The sequence below is a fragment of the Solanum pennellii genome, chromosome 1 (genome assembly GCF_001406875.1).
Source record: "Solanum pennellii chromosome 1, SPENNV200".
Taxonomy (NCBI): Eukaryota; Viridiplantae; Streptophyta; class Magnoliopsida; order Solanales; family Solanaceae; genus Solanum; species Solanum pennellii.
Window position 1 is genome coordinate 71,918,076 of NC_028637.1, and position 24,664 is coordinate 71,942,739.

The 24,664-nt window shown below is 34.9% G+C and overlaps 1 protein-coding gene across 2 annotated transcripts; it reads left to right on the plus strand.

Annotated features, from left to right (window-relative positions):
* Window positions 1–2,030: 2,030 nt before the first annotated feature.
* Window positions 2,031–23,949, plus strand: LOC107006431 (beta-glucosidase-like SFR2, chloroplastic). 2 transcript variants are annotated; one of them, XM_015204987.2, is made up of 11 exons: window positions 2,031–2,325; window positions 8,587–8,929; window positions 9,128–9,266; window positions 15,486–15,652; window positions 15,940–16,161; window positions 17,983–18,151; window positions 18,255–18,488; window positions 18,588–18,737; window positions 18,803–18,932; window positions 19,505–19,763; window positions 23,636–23,949. In XM_015204987.2, the coding sequence occupies exons 1-10, from the start codon at window positions 2,148–2,150 to the stop codon at window positions 19,696–19,698; spliced, it is 1,926 nt and encodes a 641-aa protein (XP_015060473.1). In that variant the 5' UTR covers window positions 2,031–2,147; the 3' UTR covers window positions 19,699–19,763; window positions 23,636–23,949. The 2 variants fall into 2 exon arrangements, with proteins under 2 accessions (XP_015060473.1, XP_015060478.1); XM_015204992.2 differs by having other exon boundaries at window positions 2,046–2,325; window positions 8,590–8,929.
* Window positions 23,950–24,664: the final 715 nt, after the last annotated feature.

The window sequence follows — 24,664 nt, forward strand, 5'->3', positions numbered from 1 at the left end:
AAAATGATTTTTATCAAAGGAAATGACAAATGTATCTACTCCCCCTTTGTAAGTAGGGTCAGGGTCTCCGACCACATTACCCCCATGATAAAAGCATGTCAAAATATCGTTGTCTATATTTTAAAAAGATGACCCCCAAAACAAGGAAATACCCAATAAGTCTCTTACTTTTTTAGTGAAATTGCGGAACTACTACATGATAATAAAGAAAGTGAAAATAACAAAGAAAATACACCACATTTAAGAATAAAACATACAAACACAAGAAAAATTTGTTCGAACCTTCAATTTCTCCAATGTCGTATAGCCTGACAAAATGATAATCTTCAATACTTGATCTCAGCCTTAAACCTAAAAATGGTGGCATAATTTACAATAATAGTTAGTATTAATTATGAATTGAATGAAAAATAAGATAAATTTCAACGAGTTACAAGAGAAATCTACCTATGTTTTTGATTCGGTGAATTTGAAGAAAAGAGAAAAATAGGAGTTGAAAGATCAATTAAACTTTAAATTTGGAGTCAATATGACCTGAAAAGGTTTTCAGAGTTAGCATTATATAACTGATTAATTAATTCATGTGGACAAGATTGTGTCACACGCTTCTAGTCACCAGGAAATTGTGCAGAAAGTGTAAAAATGAAATAATGAGACATGACATGAAGTGTCTAAAATGAATAAAGTAAATTGAAGTATCTAAATAAAAGTTAACATCAATTTTAAAGGATCACCTACGAATTTTGTCTAAAAGTGAATTTAGTACTATTATTTAAGTTAACAATACAAATAAAAAAGGGAAAAGGATCAAAAAATACCCTCCAATTTTGATTTATTGTTTAAATTTACCCTCGCTGTTAAAATGAAGTTAATTTTACCCCTCTCGTTACTAATTGCACCAAATTTACCCTTCGTTAGACGGATTGACCCAAATCGATCCGAATTTTTTTGAAAAAATCTTATTCCTTATTTTTAACCCAATAACCTGACCCATTCTCCCAAATCTCCTCTACCGATTTACCATTCTCCCATATTTCCTTCATTTTCTCCCTCAGAAGCTAAGTCAAAGAACAGATTGTTGAGTTGAAGAAAAGACAACCTAGTTTCTCCTTCACAATTCGTATTAATCGTTTTTAAGGTATCAAATTGAACAAATCTTCTTCGAGAATTGTCTTTCTATAACACTTAATTGTTGATTTACGAGTTATTATACTCGAGCACACTGATTTTGGCAGAGGAATTGATGAACTTAACTTGTTTATGTAGGGATAACACTCCTGACGTTATCTGCTTCCGCGAAAGGAATAAGACCCTGTAATAATGGTACTTGCAACCCAACATCATTACAGAAAGCAACATTCTTTGTTTCGATCTACTTGATTGCCTTTGGAACTGGTGATATCAAACCTTGTGTCTCTTCCTTTGGGGCAGATCAATTTGTGCTGAAGTTCTGGAGACCATTAGGCTTGACATGGTAAGGAAGAACAACTACTATGACCTCGAATACGTTCTCATGAGCATCTTATGACAATTGTTCCTCAATACTTCTTTATTATCCCATTCTGAGTAATTGAAGAAAATCTCACCCGCATATGAATAAACAACATATAACATATTAAAGGACAATAGTGAAATTATAAAACCTTAATCAGGGTAATTTCTTGCAAATTAAAAATTCTATAGGCACCAGTGTAATACTTAGAATCATACGAGATAGAGAGAATGAAGGAAATTTGGGAGAATGGGTAAATTGACAGAGGAAATATGGGAGAATGAGTCGGATTATTTAAATGGAGTCGGGTTATTGGGTTAAAATAAGGAATAAGGTTTTTCTTTTTAAATTCTGGTCAATCCGTTTAATAAAGGATAAATTTGATGAAATTAGTAATGAGAGAGATAAAATTAACTTTATTTTTAATTAATTTTAACTGCGATAGTAACTTTAAACAATAAATCAAAATTGGAGGTATTTTTAACTTTTTCCCAATAAAAAAACAACCATCCAAACAAGCGCAAAGGTAGCATAATGCTTCACGGAACTGAATAATTCAGTCTGAATTTCTATTGGCGGGCGAGGGCGCTATCCTCCACAAAGAAGCCCGCCCACACTGCAAGTCAGCAACTGTGACGCTTTTGAATTGGTAAGAATGTCAGTTATTGCTCTGTTCACGGCGGCTACCAAGCTCGCCGGCGTCTTAGTAACTATCACCGTTGCCGCCAATGCTTTTTCCTTCTCCGTCTACCGGAAAAAGAACCTCAAGCGTTTTCGCTCTCCCATAGATGACTCCGCCGACGTTCTTGCTCACTTCAATCTCAATCCGTCTGGTAACACAACTACTTTTAGCTTTTAAGCCTAATTCAAACTTTATTGCAATTAGCTTACTAGCTAACGCATACGTCTATTTCATTTTATACCTAAGTATGTAATTGAACATGGAGTTTACAGCACGATGAAGTAAGATGTTAGGGAAGTGATTTGGGTGTATAACTTAGTTCAGTTTAAAGTTTGAGTAGTTATATGAAAATGATATTATTAATGTAATGGGGTTAAGGCTTTTTAGAACGGTAAAGTAGAAAGAGTTCCCTATATTAAAATGGAGAGAGTACGTTATTCCATTTTTGGATGGTACTTGATGTAAAATGACCCTCATCAGTCATCAGTAACTGAACATGGACTTCTGTTGGTCTATCCATTTTGAAGCATGACTTCAGTTTAGCTTTTGTTTGCTTAAAGGTTAGATAGGCTGGTGGTGTGGCCTTTTCCCTAAAAAAAGAATAGTTGGATGCGCCTTTGTTGAGAACCTCCATTAATGGGAGTGAAGGAGCTTTAGAGAGTATTTGGAGAAGAGAGTATTTGGGAGAATGAAGAAGTATTATTCATTCAATCTGTATGTGAATATATATACAAAAAGATGAGAAGAAAAATCACTAACTAAGATTCTTTCTCTAACTAACTTGTAACCAATTTTCTAACTAACATTTGTAACTAACTTTTGTAACTAACTACAACAACTAACTAATTTATTTACATTGCTTATTTACATGATCTCAACACTCCCCCTCAAGCTGAGAATTGAAAAATATATTTTTCATTCCAAGCTTGTCAATCAGCAGATCATGTTGAGGTTTGCACAATCCTTTAGTGAGTATGTCAGCTTGCTGCTCTTTAGTTCCTATGTGTTGAGTTTGAATGAGTCCATTCATGATCTTTTCCCTTACAAAGTGACAATCTATATCAAAGTGTTTTGTCCGTTCATGGAATATAGGATGGGCTGCTATTTGAATGGCAGCTTTACTATCACAAAATAGTTGAATAGGTAGCTTAACTTCTACTCCCAACTCTTTAAACAACCCTTTCAGCCAGATTATTTCAGCTACTGTGGTGGCCATGCTTCTGAACTCTGCTTCTGCAGAGCTTCTTGAGACTGTATTCTGTTTCTTTGCTTTCCACGACACTAAAGCACTTCCCAGCTTGACTATGTAGCCAGTAACTGATTTCCTGGATTCTATACATGCTCCCCAATCTGAGTCACAATAAGCCACAAGCTCAGACATGTTATTGCTTGGCATAAACAACCCAAGACCTGCTGTACCTTTTATGTATCTCACAACTCTAAGTGCTGCTTCCATATGAGAGTTTTTTGGTGAGTGCATATATTGACTAAGTACTTGAACTACAAAGGCAATATCAGGCCTAGTCATAGTCAAGTACAATAGTTTGCCTATCAACCTTTGATACTTTCCATAATCCTCAAGACTTTTATCTTCTGCATTCATTCCTGTGCATTTATCAAACACAGTGGATGTCAGCTTGTGATTGAACTCTAAGGGAGTAGATGCAGGTTTACACCCTGCAAGTCCAAGCTCAGATACAAGTCCAAGTGCATATTTTCTCTGATTCATAAGAATACCATCTGCATTTCTGGAAAACTCAATTCCAAGAAAATATTTCAACTCTCCAAGATCCTTCATTTTGAACCTGTACTGCAAGTCTTTTCTAACTTGTTGTATCAGCTTTAAGCTGCTCCCAGTGATCAAAAGATCATCTACATACACAAGTATGACAAGAAGTTCTTTCCCTACTTCCTTTGTAAACAATGAATAGTCATAATGAGATTGCAAGAACCCCATATCAACTAGTGCTTCAGTAAGTTTTAGATTCCATTGTCTAGGGGCTCGCTTTAGTCCATACAATGACTTGTGAAGCTTGCAAACCATGTGTTTCTCCCCCTGGTTTGCAAAACCCTCAGGAATGTGCATGTAGACCTCTTCAAGAAGATCACCTTGTAGAAAGGCATTATGAACATCCATTTGAAATATATACCAACCACAAGAAGCAGCAAGAGCAATAACAGACCTAACAGTAACCATTTTTGCAACAGGAGAGAAAGTCTCAGTGAAGTCTAGGCCTTCTTGTTGACTGTAACCCTTAGCAACAAGCCTTGCCTTGTATCTCTCAACCTCCCCTGAAGCCTTGTATTTAATCTTGAACACCCACTTACAACCAATAGCAACTTTATCAGTTGGAAGTGAAACAATAGACCAAGTACCATTATTCTCAAGTGCAGCAATTTCATCCTGCATAGCAGCCACCCAAAGAGGATCTTGACAGGCTTCTGAGTAGGTATGAGGTTCTGAGGTAGCAGAATAGGCAGCAAGAGAAGCTCTATAGGTAGAAGACAAAGCTTTATATGATACATAGTGAGAAATAGGATATAGAGATGCATTCTTTGTTGTTGGAGTAATATAAGAATCTAGCCAAACAGGAGGCTTAGACTGCCTAGATGATCTTCTAGGATGAGTAACAGATTGAACAACATCTCTACTAGATGGAAGATCCTGAGAAGAAGAAGTAGAACTAGAAGTAGGTAATTCAGAATCAAGATCACTAGGAAGATCAAGAACAGGAAACAAAGTCTCAGGAGAAGATTTAATATCTTTGAAAGGAAAAATATCCTCTTTGAATACAGTGTCTCTACTTACAAAAAAATTTTTAGAACTAAGATCATATAAGATATATCCTTTCTGAGTAGAAGAATAACCCATATGAACAGCAGGAATAGCTCTAGGGGCAAATTTATCAAGTCTTTTTGGATCAGTGGCATAACATAAAGAACCAAGAACTCTTACATGATCAAGAGAAGGAACCTGACCATATAACACCTCATATGAAGATTTGGCTTTGTGTAATTTTGTAGGTAATCTATTAAGAATGTACACTGCTGCAGACACATACATACCCCAGAATCTAATAGGAATACAGGCCTGAAATCTTAAGGCTCTAGCCATGTCAAGAATAGATCTATGTTTCCTCTCAACTACACCATTCTGTTGAGGAGAATGAACACATGAACTTTGATGCATAATCCCATGCTCTCTGAACAAAGCATCTACCTGGGAATTGAAAAATTCTGTTCCATTGTCTGATCTTACACACTTGACAGTGATCTCAAATTGTGTCTTGATCATATAGATAAAATCTCTCAGCAAGACAATAGTATCAGACTTAGTGTGCATTAAGAAAATCCAAGTATATTTGGATTTATCATCTACCAATGTTAAAAAATATCTCTTTCCATCATGGTTAGAGACTCTATAGGGCCCCCATACATCAGCATGCACTATATCAAAACAAGCATTGGATAGAGACACACTAGTAGGAAATGGTAACCTTGTTTGCTTTGCAATAGGACAAACAGTACAATTGTGATCTTCCATAGGTACATTTTGTAAGCATTGTATTCTACTGAGAACTGTAAAAGGAGCATGCCCCAGTCTCTTATGCCAAAGACTATGTATTGAACAAACAGAAGTAAAGCTGCTAGAAGAACTGATACATGAACTGATACATGTGTTCTTATTAATCTTGTCTTGCAAAGTTCTTGGTTGTGTGTCTGTATTGAGAAGATATAATCCTTGATCTTCCTTACCAATCCCCAGGACCCTCCCACTGAAGAGATCCTGAAATACACAGAAGTCAGGGAAAAATAGTACTGCACACTTTAGTTGTTTAGTAAGTTGAGAGACTGATAACAGATTATACTGAAATTCTGGTATATAGAGAACATCCTTCACCAATTTATCCTCAAGAATTAATGAATCTCCAACATGACTAATATCCACTTGAGTACCAGTAGGCAAATTTACTTTCATATCATTTCTACTTCCAAGATCTGTACAATGTTTCATAAGATTCATATTGTGAACCATATGATTTGAAGCACCTGTATCTATAATCCAGTTTGTATGAGCCATATCAGACATAAGAGCTGTAAAAGTACCTGAGGAACTTGCAGTTGCAACATTAGCCATAGAATCTACTTCCTTGCCTTTACCTTTGCTCAACATCTTTAAAATCTGATTGTACTGTTCATGTGTAAAGAGTGACATGCCTTGTGTACCTCCTGAGAAATTGTTAGAAGAAGTACCAAAGGACTTAGCATTAGTATTTACAGAAGAATTATCACAGGTTCCATTTTCAGGTGACTGACATCCTCCAGCAGTAGCACTGTTAGCATGAGAAGAAGAACTTCCTTTCTTCTTAGGATAGCCATGAAGTTTGTAACAAGAATCTTTAGTATGTCCTCTGTAATGACAGTAATCACAATAGAGATTTGATCTTCCTCCTTGTCGTACATCACCATTGTTTCTAGCTTTATAACCACTATTTCCACTAGAACCATTGTTAGGATAGTAAGCTGAACCTGAGCTAGAACCACCACTGTTATGATATCCACTATTATAACCAGACATTCTATTACTCATAAGAGCAGTTTCTGAAGAAGTTTCTGCTGAGAATGAACTACTACTTGCACCATTCACTCTTTGACTTTCTACATTAATGATCATAGCATAAGCTTGATTAACATTTGGAGTAGGAATCTGCATTAACACCTGACTTTTAGCATGAGCATAAGACTCATTTAGCCCCATCAAAAACTGCCATAACTTCTGAAACTGAAAATGTTCTGCATACTGTTTGGATTCAGGACATGCACAAGAAGGAGGTGGTATAAGTGTCTCAAACTCATCCCAAAGTTCTCTTAGTCTTGAAAAATAATTCGACACAGATGCAGTTCCCTGAGACAGGGTAACAATTTCTTTGTGAAGATAAAATGCTCTAGAAGCATTAACCTTATCAAACCTTTCTCTAAGATCTTCCCAAACAGTGTGTGCATCAGATCCATAGATCACAGTGCTAACTAAGCTTTTAGAAACCGTATTCATAATCCAACCTAAAACAATAGCATTGCATCTCTCCCATTGTTCATGCATAGAAGAAGGATACAAGCTCTTAGTACAGGTTCCTAACAAAAAGCCTAGCTTATTTTTACCAAGTAATACAAGCTTCAAAGATTTACTCCATAAGGAGTAATTTTCAGATCCTAGAAGTTGAATTGAAGTGAGTAGAGAGCCTTGAGTATCAGAAGGATGAATAAACAGTGGATGATTGTGATCGATTGAAGTAGAGATTGAAGTAGAAACTCTAACCTCACCGGCAACAGCAGCTACTTCCTCAACTGCCATGGCAACAGATCACTGAAACTGAAGATGAACACCTGATCTTCAATTGAGGGAAAACAGAGGAGAAGAAACGTGATGTTTGGCCGAAAATTACAGTTGAAATCCTACAGCTCTGATACCATGTTGAGAACCTCCATTAATGGGAGTGAAGGAGCTTTAGAGAGTATTTGGAGAAGAGAGTATTTGGGAGAATGAAGAAGTATTATTCATTCAATCTGTATGTGAATATATATACAAAAAGATGAGAAGAAAAATCACTAACTAAGATTCTTTCTCTAACTAACTTGTAACCAATTTTCTAACTAACATTTGTAACTAACTTCTGTAACTAACTACAACAACTAACTAATTTATTTACATTGCTTATTTACATGATCTCAACAGCCTTACCTGTATATCCACCTTCCAAAAACTCTTGATTGCTGGAAGTTCTTCATTTTGCATCGAATCCCTATAAGCTGATCAGGATATAGTTTCTTCCAGCTTTTATTTGGGGGCATCTTTTGTAACTTGTAAATATGATTTCCAGCAGTATCTTTGTGCTGCTGATAGTATTACTGTTATCTACTTTTTAAAAAGAAGAGAATGAACTCACTCTGCATTGGTTCCACCATTTCCTAAGATTAAGACAGTATTTTGTGTGTTGTAACTAACCCAACATTGACCCGAAAATAGTAGTTGAGGAGAACACAAAAATCAATGGTTTCCCAATAGAACCCCGCAGGGATGTAACCTGTTTGGATTGAGTTATTTTTTAAGTGTTTTTAAGCTAAAATAACTTTTAAGCACTTTTGTAGTGTTAGGGTTAGATAAAAAAGTGTGTTAAAGCCAAAATAACAAAAAAGTCAGTATCTTAAGTTAGAATTTGTAACTTATGGCTTTTGGCATATAAGCCCATCCAAACGGGCTCTATGTTATCATACAATTTAATGCTGTATCTCTTTTTCCATTATTCGATGCCTTCACATAGCTGCATAGGACTGTCCACAAAAATTTAACATAGTAATTGAATATCTGTATATGTGTGAGTATGTGGTTTGACCCATTTGTGATACTCTCTAGAAGGGGAGAAAGGATTCTTTTTTGGATTGGCTACAGCACCTGCTCATGTGGAAGACAGGCTTGATGATGCTTGGCTCCAATTTGCCAAAAATACAGAATCACATGAAATCCAGCAGCCTCAAACAGCAGATGCTATTATGGGCTCCGCTACAGGTGATGGTGGATCTCAGCAAGCACCGTTACCTCAGAGAGAAGCTACCAAGACCATAAAGAGGAAAAAGTCCCTTAAGATAGCAATTGAAGCACAAATAAGAGGATTTGAGAAGTACATAGAAGTGGAAGAGCCAACTCCAACTGAGCAATGTCATCATAATGTTGCTGCCTGGCATAACGTCCCACACCCGTAAGTTTTATGGATCTTGTTTAGCATTTTGATTGTAGTCTCAGAAATTATGGTGCATAACACGCTGAATTATAATTACACTAAACTTGTAAGCTTTGTTCTTTGAACCTGTGAACCATAGATAACCTGATACTAAACATTAACAAACCCATTGCACTCTATTTGCTTTGACTCGGTTAACGTTTGGGATTGTGTTAGGGAGGAAAGGCTAAGGTTTTGGTCTGATCCTGACACTGAATTGAAATTAGCTAAAAATACTGGAGTGCAAGTCTTTCGAATGGGGGTAGATTGGTCAAGGATCATGCCTGAAGAGCCACTCGGTGGACTGAAAGAAACTGTAAGAAATTACAATGAAATTCATTGTCTAGTTGTATATGATTATTATTATATCCTGTATGTAACCTTTCTTTAAAATCATGATGACACCTTGATGTCTACAACTTTGTAAAACCTACTTCGATCACTAACATCATCCTGTTTGAGAGATATCCCAAGGGAAATGGATTTGAGTACAACACCTGTGCTAAGCATCCCTAATTTCAGCTAATTTGTTATTGTCAAAGAGTTGTAATATTTGTTTCAATTGTCCCAACTTTCTTACCTACCTTTACTTTTCAATTTGCTTTTTCAAACTAATCTCTACCTAAAGAAACCATATCTACTGCATGGTGTAATATGACACCAGAATTTATGTGGATATACCTTTTCAAGTTTCAACAAAACCATTTTATCTTTTTCGCTTCTTAGAAAACCTAGAGTGAGAATAGCCTTCACATGTTCCCCATTTATCCTAACAGCTTGTTTGGATGGTTGTTACCCATTGTATTGTATTGTATCATTATTTTAAATGCAATGTTTATTTTGATTGTTACTTAAATTTATTATTATGTTGTTAAATATGTTGCTATGTAACGATAAAAAGACGCATTTTGTGTCACTAACAAATAATGTGGTGGAATAGCTACATTATTTCTCTTTCTCACTGTACTCTTGTTATTCATAATCACATTTATTTTTCTTAACCCTATTATTTTACTTAGCTTCACTCTTTTACCTATTAGTCATCTCCACCTTAGATTTTTGGTTTGTTTATTGCTATCCCTTTTATGATCATCCATCATTTTTTCCTTTATGCAAAAACATTTTTTTTGCTGATTTGGTTTACCATTTAAGTTTTATTATTATTTTCATTGGGAGTTGCATGAATTTAATAGCTTAAAATATTTACAAGGCATAATTTGCGATATATTAGGAAATGAAAGCAGTCTTAAATTATTTTTAGTATTTGTTGATAAATCTAACATTACAACAATTAAGGGTATTGTGGTAAATTTATTGTTTATTATACTATATGGTACACAATCAATCCTACTTTGCAGTTTGCACCCTCTTTTTCTGAACATGTATATATTTCTGAGAGTTCACCAATTCCGTCTTTTGGGATTTTTTCTGTCTAACTCCTTCATTTCCCCCCACAACTCTCTCCTATAGCTCTACCCTTTACTACACCATTCTTTACTTATAATTATCATCTGGCCCCTTCATTGGGTCCAAACGATTCATGACTGACATTCAATTCCTTGTTGGTTGCTAATTGTCTCCACGAAGTCCTCCTACTTCCACCTTGTAAAGGCTTCCTTCTACTTGTAATCCTAATCCTAACTATACCTATTTGAGTTATCATCGTTTCTCACCAACTCGTTATACCTTGTATCATCACTGTCATTTGTTTCTATTCCAATGATTACAAGTGAAACTCTTTCTCCTCTAGGCCATAGCAAGTTATAACTGAGGAGATGTTTGCTTTACACTCTAGAGATATTTGTGAGCTTGTTCCTTTATCTCTCGAAAATCTATTATCAGTTGTCGATAGTATACACAATGGATAGTGAATATTGGGCCTGATGGATAGATTGTTTAGCTAAAGGAATGATTGGGTGCCAAAGGTTACTACACATATTTTTAGACTTGACTATGAAAATATTTTCTCTCGCGTGGATTGCTTCAACCATCTTTTTTTGTCTATGGTTGCTGTTCGTCATTGGTCATTTCACTAGTTGGACATTAAAATGACTTCTTCTTCTTTTTCAATTAAAATGTAAAAAATAATGTCTTTCTTCATGAGGATCAAGAAGATAAAAAGTTTATATGGAGCATCCATTGATGTTATTCAAGGGGAGTCTAGTAACACTGTATGTAGGCTATGATGATCACTTCACGGTCTAATCTAATATCATTGCCCTCCATATTTGTGCCTGTATTTAGTGGTGTATGTTGATGATATTGTCATCATAGATAATGATGAAAAAGGAAGTTCCAAATTGCACCATGACCTTTTTCAACACGTTTCAAGCAATTACCTTGGGCGATTGAGGTAATACTTGGATGTTGAGGTTGCTAAATCATCATTATGAATTTTCATTGCACAGAGGAACTATGCTCTTGATATTCTTGAGGAAACAAGAATAATGGACTTTAAGAGTATTGATACTCCAATAGGTCCCAAGATTGAGCTTTTACTAGGTCTATGTTGAAATAGAACCTTAATTTATTACTTATAATTAGATTTTAGAATGCTAGTCAAGTGAGCCTCTTGGTGATCTTGTAAGATACAGGAGGTTGGTGAGAGTTAAATTACCTTAATGTGACTATTCTATTGAAGTAAAGCCTTAGAATCTACTATCTTCCTAAGACCATATGTCTTTTATAGGATAATACTATCTAGAATTCTAAAGTCTTGAGTACTCTATGATAAGTACTTCCCAAATAATATGTTTCAAGAAGGGTTCATATTCCAGAAGCGTTTTAAAGTGCTCTTTATGATAATTATGCTAACGATGAGATGATGAATCTTTTGATTTCCTTAAATACTTACATGATGCTTTTGAATGGACCTTACTCTCGCAATGATTTACTAAATGATGCTAAAAGTATAAAAAAAATAAAGGGCTAATGAGCCTATGATGATTTACGAAATGGCCAAATGTGCCATGTTTTATGAGAAGGGCCAAATGTGCCAACAATATGAGATATGTTGATACCATAATTTTGTAATGAGACAATAAGAATGAAGTCTTATTGCAACCTAATGAGACGATACGGATAAAGTCCTATCACAATCTAATGAGATGATAAGAATGAAGTCCTATTGCAACCTAATGAGATGATAAAAATAAATTCCTATTGCGACCTAGAGAGATGACAAGGATAAAGTTCTATCACAACCTAATTAAACGATAAGGATAAAGTCCTATCGCAACCTAATGAGACAAGAAGGACAAAGTCCTATCACAACCTAATGAGATGACACGGATAAAGTCCTATCACAATTTTTTTTTGAAATCAGTAGCTTTGTATCATATCAAGGATAAAAACAGTCTTACAGTACTTGGGTAGTACTGAAACCATATTTACAATAGAGCTCTAGTGTCTTTCCTCTATAGCTATAAAGAATCTAGAACATCTATGATAGACATAGTATCATTAGAGTAAATCTGATTACACCAAAAACATGACAGTAAGATAAGTTCAACTTGATCTTCTGCACATCATTCTGTTAGCTCTCAAAACATCTGTAATTCCTCTCCTTCCGAATTCTCCATCTTCTCCTATCCTTAGCATGTGAACATATCCCCCCCCCCCCATCCTAGCTACTACAAGGTTCTGTTATCTTGCCTGGCATTGACCATGCTATACCCTTAAGGTTTAGGATGATTCTCCACAAATGAGCTGTGTATGGACAATGCAGAAATAGATGGTTGACTGTCTCAGCTGTTTCCTGTTTCTTTACACATGCATCATCTTGAGCACAGTGTCATACCTCTGCTCATCAAGTTGTCCACTGTTAAAGTGGCTTCCTTTGCTAGAAACCTTAGTTGCACGGACTCTTCACTTTTGATGCTGCACCTCTGTCGGATTCTTCAAAAATATACTACTTTTGGCGAATCCGACACGCACCCTATGACATTTATGAAGAGTCTGAGCAACATAGCTAGTAACCATACAAAAATAAATACCTTGTGGGGAACTTTTATCTTCCAAATCTGCTTCCATGGCAATTTGCTGTCTGTTGGTTGGACTGGTTCATAATTTTATAGGCAAATTGACCTTAAAAATGCCTTTGGAGTTGCCCTATACCATATATGATCTTCACCAACTTGAACCCCAGGAGCGATCAAGTTTGCTGAGGAAATCAGCCTCTCTTTGAGCCTCCCAATCATTGACATGTCTTCTAAAATTCAAGCTCCACCCCTCGGATGTCCACATGTCAGCTATATTTTTCTGTTGAGATGGTAATGATAAAGTCCAATTGCAATCTAATGAGATGACAAGGATAAAATTCTATCGCAACCTAATGGGATGATAAGGATAAAGTTCCATCACAACCTAATAAGATGATAAGGTTAAAGTCCTGTCACAACCTAATAAGATAATGAGGATAAAGTCCTATCGCAACCTAAGAAGACGGTATCTCATCAATGAGGGTATGATGTTTCCTAGCTTGTTCAGGCTATCAACATATTATGTTTCCATGTTCCTCTTGTATGAGCTACATTATGTATCTTATTATTCTGTATGCCTAATCATACGCGTCCTTTTCCATATGTATTCACATCCCTTTTGTCGAGTGCACTACACTCACACTGTAGACTCTGTAGGTACAAACATTCATGGTGACATGCCGCATTGATAGGCATTCCTGTTAAACTTTCAGTTATAGTTGGTGAGCGCCACTACCGTTTGGGCCTTATCATGTTTCATGTTAGGTGTATAAATTTTTTTGGGGTTCCAGGGCCTTGTACCGACATTTTTTCAGTTTATGTCATGTAGCAGAAGCTTCATAGACTAGTACGTTCAGGTTATGTTCATGTATTTTGACTTAAGTCTCCGGCTTTTCCTGTGAGGCCTACTGATTAAGTATTTTTGTACTAATGACTTCTATATGTATAAATGAAGTATTTTTTTATGTTTTTTTTTGGAGACAGTAACAACTTGTATTCTATTCCAAAACAAAAACCAGAACCTGCCACAATAAGTTACAGATTCCTAATTACAATTGTGGAGAGTACCAGGAAGATCTTTAATCCTATACAAAATTTACAAGGAACCTAAAACATCTTTAATTGATTCTAGATCTACCATGTACTCCTGTTTACACCAAAAAAGAAACAAAACTAAGCAGTTCATCTTAATCTTCTGGATGGAATTGCTCCTGTTTTGCAAGCATCTGAGATTTCTTTCTTTCCGCACGGACCATTGACCAGCAGATGCAAGCTGGAATAATTTTCCATCTTTCTTTATGCCCGGAAATGCTTGCATAACTACTCCATAACTTCAGGGTCTGCATAACTTTCCTAGGCATAACTATTTCATGTCCTTCTGATTGATAAAGACATTCCACAAAATGTTGGTTATTCTACAGTACAGGAAGAGATGGTTGACAGTCTCTACTTCTTCTTCAGCACATAGAAGGCACCTAGGACTTAGTTGAATATTTCTTTTCATGAGATTTCCTGGGTCAAAACTGCCTGTTTAGCAAGGAGCCAAGTAAAACAAGACACCTTGTAGGGGATTTTAGTTTTCCATATCAACTTCCATGGCCATCCATTCCCCTGACTGTTACAAGGATTAAATTTTTTGTACGCTCTTCTAACACTGAAATTGTCCCGGTTGTGATCCTGCCATACCAAACTATCTTGTGCATGAATAGTTCCTTTGAACTGCCCTAAAACCTTGTAAAACTCCACCAACCTTTGGATCTCCCAGTCATTTAGAGGTCTTCTAAAGCTCAGATTCCACCCTTGGTTTGACCACATCTCAGCTACAGTGGCTCTTTGCTGCTGGTTTCTTTTAATGTTAGTTGAGGTCATTATTTCGTATCGATTGCATATATGCCTTGAATATGTTCAAGTAGAGTTGGTTTGCTCGGTCAAGTTATGGTATCAAAGTTAACGGCTTACCCAAATTTGGGGCTGGACATTCATATTGCACATACAAATTGATTGTCATTTCGTCAGGGAAAAAATACACTCAGGAGACATTGTCACAAACTTTGTAAAGTTAATTGATTAACTCACATATATATTCACCAAGGCCCTTGCTGGTCCTATAACAAGTTATAGATGTAGCAAACTTGGTACATGTAATTTGTGGTCACCAGCTTGTGGAGGAGTGTCATCTTATGATACTAGGATCTTGTATATATAGTGTAGGATGAATTGACTTGATTTACTTCCAGCTTGACGGGGAGCGTTAGAATCTTATGAATATTACTAGGATCTTGTAAAAATTGCATAAGATCCATTGACTTGATTTACCTCATGCAATTATGTAATTTCCTTTCTTAGAACATGTAAATTTCACTAAAACAATGACAATAAATAAAAAAGAAAAGATGCAGATACACTATTCAAATTTTGAACTCCAATAGCTGGAGGGAATAATCAGACAATTTTTCGCTCAACTTCTCTTCCCTGTTTCAATTCTCGCCAAAGTAACATGTTGAATATGCTTCAATACTCCGATGGTGCATTAAGTTACTTCACGTATTCTGTAGGTCAATTTTGCGGCATTGGAGCGATACAAATGGATCATTAATAGAGTCCGATCATATGGGATGAAGGTCATGTTGACATTGTTTCATCACTCTCTACCACCGTGGGCAGGAGAATACGGAGGATGGAAACTGGAGAAGACAGTTGACTACTTCATGGAATTTACCAGGTTTGGCTACTGTAAACTTTAGATCTCCATAGTCGGGTTTATATGTATCAGATGATTATCCCAGCAGCGTAGCTTCAATTATAGATACTTGATACTTTTCCTTTTGCTTCTATTCCCTTTATCTGCCAATCTATTTTCTTTATATATGATCGTTTAGTAGCAATTTTGAGCAAATATATGTAAAGCACTTTGTCAAGCAGCACAATTTTATGCATTTCGCCTTTTATCACTGTAATATACTTGCAAGTGCTACTCTCCCATGAACAAATGGATATGTTTTTGTACAGGCTTATTGTTGACTCTGTTGCAGATATAGTGGATTATTGGGTTACCTTTAACGAGCCTCATGTCTTTTGTATGCTCACTTACTGTGCTGGTGCCTGGCCTGGTGGTAATCCTGATATGCTGGAGGTTGCTACTTCTGCTTTACCTACAGGTGTCTTCAATCAGACCATGAACTGGATAGCAATTGCGCATACAAAGGCATATGATTATATTCATGAAAAGAGGTTTCCAGCTACTCCTTGTACCTTTTTCTTTTCTTTCCATGGTACAATGAATATTTTCATTTCTCCATCATGTTTGAAGGCATTTTGAAGACCGCAAGTTTGTTATTTGATTAATTTTCTTCCTACTGCTTTTTAGTTTGTTGCTACTATTACTATTTTCTCTTCCAGAGACGAATTATTGTGAAATTGGACTGATAAAAGAAAAAGAGATTTTTCGTTAGATTGGAAAGAGGTCATGAGACGTGTACTACACTACTATATTAAAGAACTCCATATACTAGTTATGAGCTATCGCTCATGCCTTGGGGTAGTAGGGCCTAGGAAAAACTAAGTCAATATAATTTGCAGGCGAGTGTGGAGGCGGAATCCATAATGTCTTGGTTAAGGAAATGCTGGCGAGTATTTGACAGTATGAATTTAAGCCATCTAATGTTAAACACTGACATAGCTACACTGTCCGAATGGCAGTGTAGGACAGAAACCATACTCCCCATATGATGCTAACTATTACAAACAACAGACCTAGTGCAATCCCACAAGGCACAAGCTAACTGTTATCATGGCCAATAATTTCAACAATAGTAAAAGAGCCAGCTAACCGCTCATTAATAGAAAGTAAATACCAGCACCCAAGGATGTGGCCTACTGGTCAATGAAGTGAGTTGAAAACCATAAGGTCAGGTTCAAATCCTAGGAGAGACAAAAAATACTAGGTAATTTCTTCCTATCTGACATTTGTGGATATAGTAACCTGGCATTTGTTATTGGTGGGAGGTGGAAGGTACTCCGTGGATTTAGTCAAGGTGCAAGAAAACTGGCCTGTACAGTATGTTTATAAAACAACCAAAGTATAGACCTAGCACCCAAGAGTGTGGCCTAGTAATCAATGAGTGGGTTGGGAACCATGAGTTCTCAGGTTCAAATCCTAGCGGAGGTAGAAACATTAGGTGATTTCTTCTCATTTGTCCAAGCCTTAGTGAATAGAGTTACCCAGTATGGTAGGAGGTAGCAGGTACCCCATGTGACCAATCGAGGTGTGCGCAAGATGGCACATACAACATGACTAAAATAAAAAGAAAAGTAAAAATGACTCTTCAAGCAATTATAAATATTTAATGAAAAGAACAGTTTAGCGAATAAGTATTCCATTCAGTGCAATCATAGTTGTACAAGCATTAACTCACAACAATCGAAATGAAAAGACAAATAATATGTGCTGAGCCTTAAAAAATGTGAGAAAAGGCTAAAAAGTGAATATGATCTAGAAGAGCATTTGGCAGGATTCTTGAGTTTGAGAACTGAAATAGTGAACTACTCAAGTGTTGGAGCAACATCAGTTCAAATTTCAGGGATGTCTTTAGGTGATGTATTTTCGTGACAGAAAATTCTGCTACTAAGTCCTCAAATTTGAAGGAATGTTACATTTTTGTAACTAATGTGTGATTAGCAAGTGGATAGACAAGGTTGCATATTCTTATCTTGAAAGCAATATCATCCTACTTCAAGTAATAGCTTGTTACAAACCATGTCGGTCCATACCTTCCAAAAGAAAACCACAGGAAAACTTGGAGTTCTTTGATTACCTAGAGTTGCAACAACATGCTTTCTAAAGCTGCAGTCTCGCTTCTTCTTTTACACCTTGGTACTTGTTAGGAAACTGACTCCTATTTCAGCATAGTTGAACTTCAGTTAGCAGTGCCCCTTGTTCATATGATCATTTGAAACATTTTAATTTAGTACTTATTTTCATTCTATTTTGAGTTTATTTTGTCCTTCATCTGTCTTGATTTATTTTAATTGTTCTGGACTTATATTACTCAGCAAACCAGCAAGTGCCATTGTTGGAGTAGCTCACCATGTCTCATTTATGCGTCCATATGGACTGTTTGACGTCGCTGCTGTTTCCGTTGCCAATTCCATGACCCTTTTTCCTTTTCTGGATTGTATATCTGACAAAATGGATTACATTGGAATCAATTACTATGGACAGGTATTGGAGTGTCTAGAAAAAGTTCAAATAGAAAAACTCTTGTTCTGCATTTCCATTGCCTGTTCTTTTAATATTAAAGCCCACACTTCTTTGACTTGAGCAGGAAGTCATTTGTGGTGCAGGATTGAAACTAGTCGAGACAGATGAGTACAGCGAATCTGGGCGTGGTGTGTATCCTGACGGCTTGTTCCGTGTGTTGCTGCAATTTGATGAAAGATACAAACATCTTAATCTTCCCTTTATAATAACTGAAAATGGTGTTTCTGATGGAACGGACTTGATTAGACAACCATACTTGTTGGAACATCTACTTGCAACTTATGCCGCCATGATGATGGTTTTTTCTCTTGGGACTTTATTCTTTTAATATATCCAAATTTTCACCAGTTCGATTTGATTGGTAATGTGTACTTGCATATATTTATAATGTATACAGGGTGTTCGTGTACTTGGTTACTTGTTTTGGACGATCTCTGATAACTGGGAGTGGGCAGATGGGTATGGTCCCAAGTTTGGACTTGTAGCAGTTGATCGTGCCAATGATCTCGCTCGGTTTCCTCGCCCTTCATACAATTTGTTTTCAAAGGCATCCTTCTTTCTGATATCTCTTCTTATTGTTCTTGATAATTTTGCTGACATCTTGATTTCCAGGTTGCGGAATCTGGAAAAATAACGCGGGAAGACAGGGAAGAGGTGTGGGGTGAGCTCCAAACTGCTGCTAAAGAAGGAAAAAGGAGACCATTCTATCGATCAGTGAATAAATATGGCTTAATGTATGCAGGTAATACAGGATTGTCAAGCCTAGTTTTGGCGTGAAACAGGTTTCGGATAATTGAAGATTGTAATCAAAACTTTGATCCATTTCTCCTTGGATAGATGGATAAAGGTTATACTTGGGCCAGATTTCGATCTAGAGTTGAAATACTACAATTTTGAATCTAAAAGAAGTTACGCCTTGATGGATTGTTCCATATGCCAATTTGGTTCCACTGCTCTATAGTGATCCATTTGTCTGTTGGTCTAGCCATAAATAACTCACATGATATTGTACTCTTGCGGGAGAGTATTCTACAAGACAAAATGGCTTTCCTCGTGATTTAATCTCGTCATTGACCTTTCTCTAGCCTTTCTGCTGTGGTTGGTGAATGAGGTTAGCTTAGGGAAATTGTCACTTTAATTGCCTTAATACCTTAGCATACTACCATAAGCATGGCACCTGCTTGAGGGAATATATTCTTTCTTTGACATCAATGATAAGTAGTGTAAAAACTCTGTTTACGCAGTGATTCCACCATCCCTCTTTTTGCGGTATTATATATTGCATGTTGTTGCTGATTATCTGTTTTTTCCCAGGAGGCCTTGATGAGCCCATATGGAGACCTTATATAAAGAGAGATTGGCGGTTCGGGCACTATGAGATGGAAGGTTTACAGGATCCCTTGAGCCGTTTAGCACGATATCTTCTCCATCCTCTCTCTTTTAAACAGAAGGCAGCTCAGAGAGAGAGTGATCAATTGACTCTTGAGCCTCTCAGCGCAAACATCTAGTTACAACTGTATCAGATTGTTTAAAGAATTCTACTTGAGAATCCTAAACTGGACGCCATCATAAGGTATGACTGTCAGCAACTACTGTGCCTATGCAATGGTTAGGGGATAAAAGATCATGTATAATAAATAGTGTAGAAAAATTTAGTATTATAGATAAATATTTGGAAAAATACCTTAAATACACAACTTTAAGTTCCTTATAGTCTATTTTTACCTACCTTTTTTTAAAATATTACTTAAATCCCTTCTTTCTCCTAAATATCAAAACTTCAGATACATAAATCACTTCTACAACCCATGTTAACCACTTCCTATTTCACTCCTTTTTTTCTCCCTAAATTCACTCCAAAAATTTATCAGTTACAAATCAATATCCAAAATTTATTTTCAAAAGTTTTCTTTCCGTTCAACCTGTTTCAAAACTTCTTCTCCATTTTCTCTCCTTTCAAGCATTTGTCATATCAACTTTAATCTTATTCCTTTCCTTTTTTTTCAATATGGATCCAGATCCTACATCAAATCCTTCTAGTACTAATCGATCAGTATACCGTTCTGTCGATGAAAATTGGGCCGAAAATAAATCAAAAACATTGCATGACCCATTAAGCATCAGGTAACAGGCGCCAGAACCATCTAACCAAATGTTGTAAAAAAAGCCCAAAAAAAGGGAAGAAAAGCAGCACCTGCCATTGCCCGACCTTCATTGCCTAGGGTGTGTTTTTAGTCTTTATTACACTTGTTTGTGATTTGTATATTGCATTTGCTCTGTTAGATTGAAATTCACTGATACATTAATTACATGTGTTATGCTAGATTATTTATTGGGGGAAAATGATGCATATAAATTCTCAATCTTAGTTTGTTATCTACCTATTTGTACTTTGTCGACACATATAATACCCTTGTTTTAATTTTGTATTCTGAAAATGATACATATGAAACCCCAAGTGAAAAAAATGTTGGAGAAATTTAACAAAAAAATAATGGTTATGTATCGGGCAGGTCATCCTTTTGTATTTTGTGTTTTATTCGTGTAGCAAACATATATTATTTATATATCAAACATTTTTTATTATAAATCTCTTATTGTTAGTGGTAGTAATATAATTTTTATTGAAGTGTATCAAGTTATATAATAAGTTTAACTAACATTTAATGCATCAGTCATTTGAAGCTTGATAGTATATATTCTATTTATGTATCAAACAATTTTTATTATGAACCATTTACTGTTAGTTATAGTAAAGTGTAATTGTTACTGCTAGTCAATTGTTGTGTAGTGTGAACTGGTGTTTTTATTTATGTATGAGAAGGTATTATTATATATAGTGTGATTTTTTTATTTTTCTTTTCATTTTGCAATCACTAAATATGTTACAAAAAATTGTATCAAGACATGTCTTAAGGTTTGGTGCCTCTTATAATACAAATTTCTTGGAGGATTTTAAGAAGTCTATAGGGATTGGTGTTATTGAATTGTTCATAGCTACAATGTTTGGACAATATTTAGACATCCCTAAATGCAATTTTCTGGGTCAAATCACTAAATGTTTGTTGTCGTTAGAGTCGGAACAGAACAACTCAAAAGTGTTACAAATTATACATGCTAACATGAGAGTATCTTGAATCTAGGATATCAAAGAATTTGTCTTAATAATTGATCTCAAATGTAAAGGCAATATCAAAGACTTTACATACCTAGAATCTCCTCCATGTAGGTTATTTCGAAAATACTTTTGTGGTACATTTAATAGTATAAGCAAGAATCTTCTGGTCAAATGATTTCTGATGGGCAATTGAGAGAACAATCAGGATGCACTTCAAATGACTATCATGTACTTTGTCCATGCATTCATTTTGTGTTAAAAGGGTGATTGTTCAATATCTATTAATGAATTCTTAATGGTTGGAGATGGTAGCTATGGAGTATATCTTTGGGGCTAAATTGCATTCTCAAAGCTGATGGTTTCACTGTGACAAAATTTCAGTCTTAACAAATAGATTTATCGTTTATATGGAATTTCAAGATTTACTTAGGATGCACATCTGTAGGTACATATGTTAAGTGCATAAGACATTCCATTTAAACGATACATTTATTTGTTAAGATTGAAATTCTGCTGAAGTGAAATCATCAATTTTGAGAATGCAAATCTGGCCCCAAGGATATACTCGATAGCTATCATCTCCAACCATTACGAATTCATTAATAGATATTGAAGAATCACCAGTTTAAGACAAAATGAATATATGGACAAAGTACAGGATAACCATCTGAAGTGCATCCAGATTGTTCTCTCAATTGCCCATCAGAAATCGTTGGATCAATAGATTCTTGCTTACACTATTAACTGTTCCAAGAAAGTATTTTTGGAATAACCTACAGGGAGTAGATTTTGGGTATGCAAAGTCTTTGATATTGCCTTTACATTTGAGACCAGTTATTAAGGCAAATTTTTTGATATCCTAAATTCAAGATATCCCCCTTCACGTGTGTAATATGCAACACCTTTGAGTTGTTCTGTTCCAACTTTAACAACAACAAATATTTAGTAATTTGACCCTAAAAATTTCATTTGAGGATGTCTAAATATGTTCCAAAAATTGTAGCTATGGACATTTCAATAACATCAAGCCTTATAGACTTCTTAAACTCCTCCAATAAATTTGTGTTATAAGGGGCACCAAAACTTAAGACATGTCTTGGTACCTTTTTATAATATATTATATTAACTGCAAAATGAAAAGAAAAATCATATTATTTATAATGATATCTTCTGATACATAAATAAAGCACCAGTTCATACTAAACAACACTAACCCTTACACTTAATTACCACTAACAGTAAATGATTCATGTTTGATAAATAAAATTTATGGTACCAAGCTTCATATGACTGATACATTGAATGTTAGTTGAACTTATAATATAACTTAATAAAATAAAAATCATTTGACTACCACTGACAGTAAGATTTATAAATGTTTGATGTATAAATAGTATATGTTTGCTACAAGAATAAAATACAGAATGCAAAAAGGATGACCTGCCTAATACATTAATCACCTTTTTGTTAAATTTCCTCAACATTTTCTTCATATTGGATTTTATATGTATCAATTTTTTAAATACTAAATTAAAACAAGGGTTTATATATGTCGACAAAGTACAAATCAGTAGGTATAAAACTAAGATTGGGTTTTATATGTGTCATCTTTTATCCCAATAAACAATATAACATAACACATGTAATTAATGTATCAGTTAATTTAAATCCAACAGAGCAAATCCAATACAACAAGTGTAATAAAGATTAAAAACACATACTCTAGGCAATAGTTGGTGTTGCTTTTCTTTCCCTTTTTGGGGGGATTTTTTCAACGTTTGGTTTAGACAATTCTGACATCTCTTTGTTCACTGATTCCTCATGTTTAATGGGTTTTTTTTATTTATTTCCGATCCAATTTTAATTGTCAGAATCGTATACTAATTGATTAGTACTTAGAATGATTTGATGTACGATTTGGATCAATATGTATCAAGAAGAAAAATTGAAAAAAAAAAAAAACGGAAGAGGATGAAAACTAATGACAAATGTTTGAACGGAGAAGAATAAGTTTGAAACTGGTTAAATGGAGATAGGTAATTTTTGAAAATCAATTTTGGATATTGATTTGTAACTGATAAGTTTTTGGAGTGAATTTAGGGAGAAAAAAAAAGAGTGAAATAGGGAGTGGTGAATCTGAATTGTAGAAGTGATTTATGTATCTGAAAGTTTTGATATTTAAAAGAAGGAAGGAATTTAAGTGATATATTAAAAAGGTGGGAAAAATAGACAATTTGGAACTTCATTTTCTGTTAATGTACTTTTTCCCCAAATAGTTTGGGGAAAAGTATTTTTGTCAAGTTGCTGATGAAATTTTGTATTTTTAGTTGTAGGAAGCTAAGATGGGATTAAACAGTTGAATAAATTAATCTCTAGGTGAGATGTTTGACTGGGAAATTGAGAAATGCAATTTATATTGGTGCAATTTATATTTGCTTTGGAGGATAGCATTTGTATGATAGACTTTCTTCAAGTGTTAGTTTGAAGGATTAGCTCCAGCATTTTGTAGATACTGAAGTGCGATTGTACAAGTGAAGAACTAATGTTATATTTTGTTCTATCATTATGGTGTGAATGAAAAGGTAACAGTGTAATAGTGCTTAAATAGTATTAGTATTCACTATTCTCCAATGTTTCACTAGACATTTTCTTATAAAAATAACAACTCATACACATTTTAGACGACATATATCAAGTTATAAATACTCTTTAAAAATAAATTACTTATAGCATATTATTATTGAGTTATAGCATATCAGTTAAAAATATATTTAATTAAAATAAATTATAAGTAATTATTTAAATAATATTTAATATGTTTAAATATTTTTTTTTAATTTTTCAGTTACCTTTTTTAAATCAAACTCTTTTTGAATTTTTACAGATTAATATTACAGTTACCTTTTACAGTTTTTAAAATAAAGGAAAAAGACTCAAATATGCCATCGAATTTTCAGAAAAGGTTCATTTATGTCATCTGTTAAAAGTTTGGCTCATCTTAGTCATCTATGTCGTTACCGTTTAGAAAAACTCATTTATACCATTAAATTTTTTAAATGTGGCTTTGCAAAACCACTTTTTACATGTGGCAAGTTACGATTCGGCCACATCATATATATTTTTTTATACTAAAAAATTAAAATTCTGAAAAAACATTAAATAAAAAAAAACCCATCCAAATTTTAAAAAGGGAAAAGGGTCTGATATACCCCTCAACTTTGTCATTTGGAGCTGATATACCCCTTGTTATGAAAGTGGCTCATATATACCCCTACTTATAAATAAATGGCTCACATATACCCTTTTCCTCTAACGGAAATGAAAAAAAAGATAATTTTAATCTAATTTTTTTATTA

Excerpts from the sequence above, each read along its gene's own strand:
- LOC107006431 (XM_015204987.2), top strand. The coding sequence starts at position 2,148 with ATGTCAGTTATTGCTCTGTTCACGGCGGCTACCAAGCTCGCCGGCGTC. Across the intron at positions 8,930-9,127 it reads TGGCATAACGTCCCACACCC|GGAGGAAAGGCTAAGGTTTT; the intron begins GTAAGTTTTATG and ends GGATTGTGTTAG. Across the intron at positions 18,738-18,802 it reads CATACAATTTGTTTTCAAAG|GTTGCGGAATCTGGAAAAAT; the intron begins GCATCCTTCTTT and ends CTTGATTTCCAG.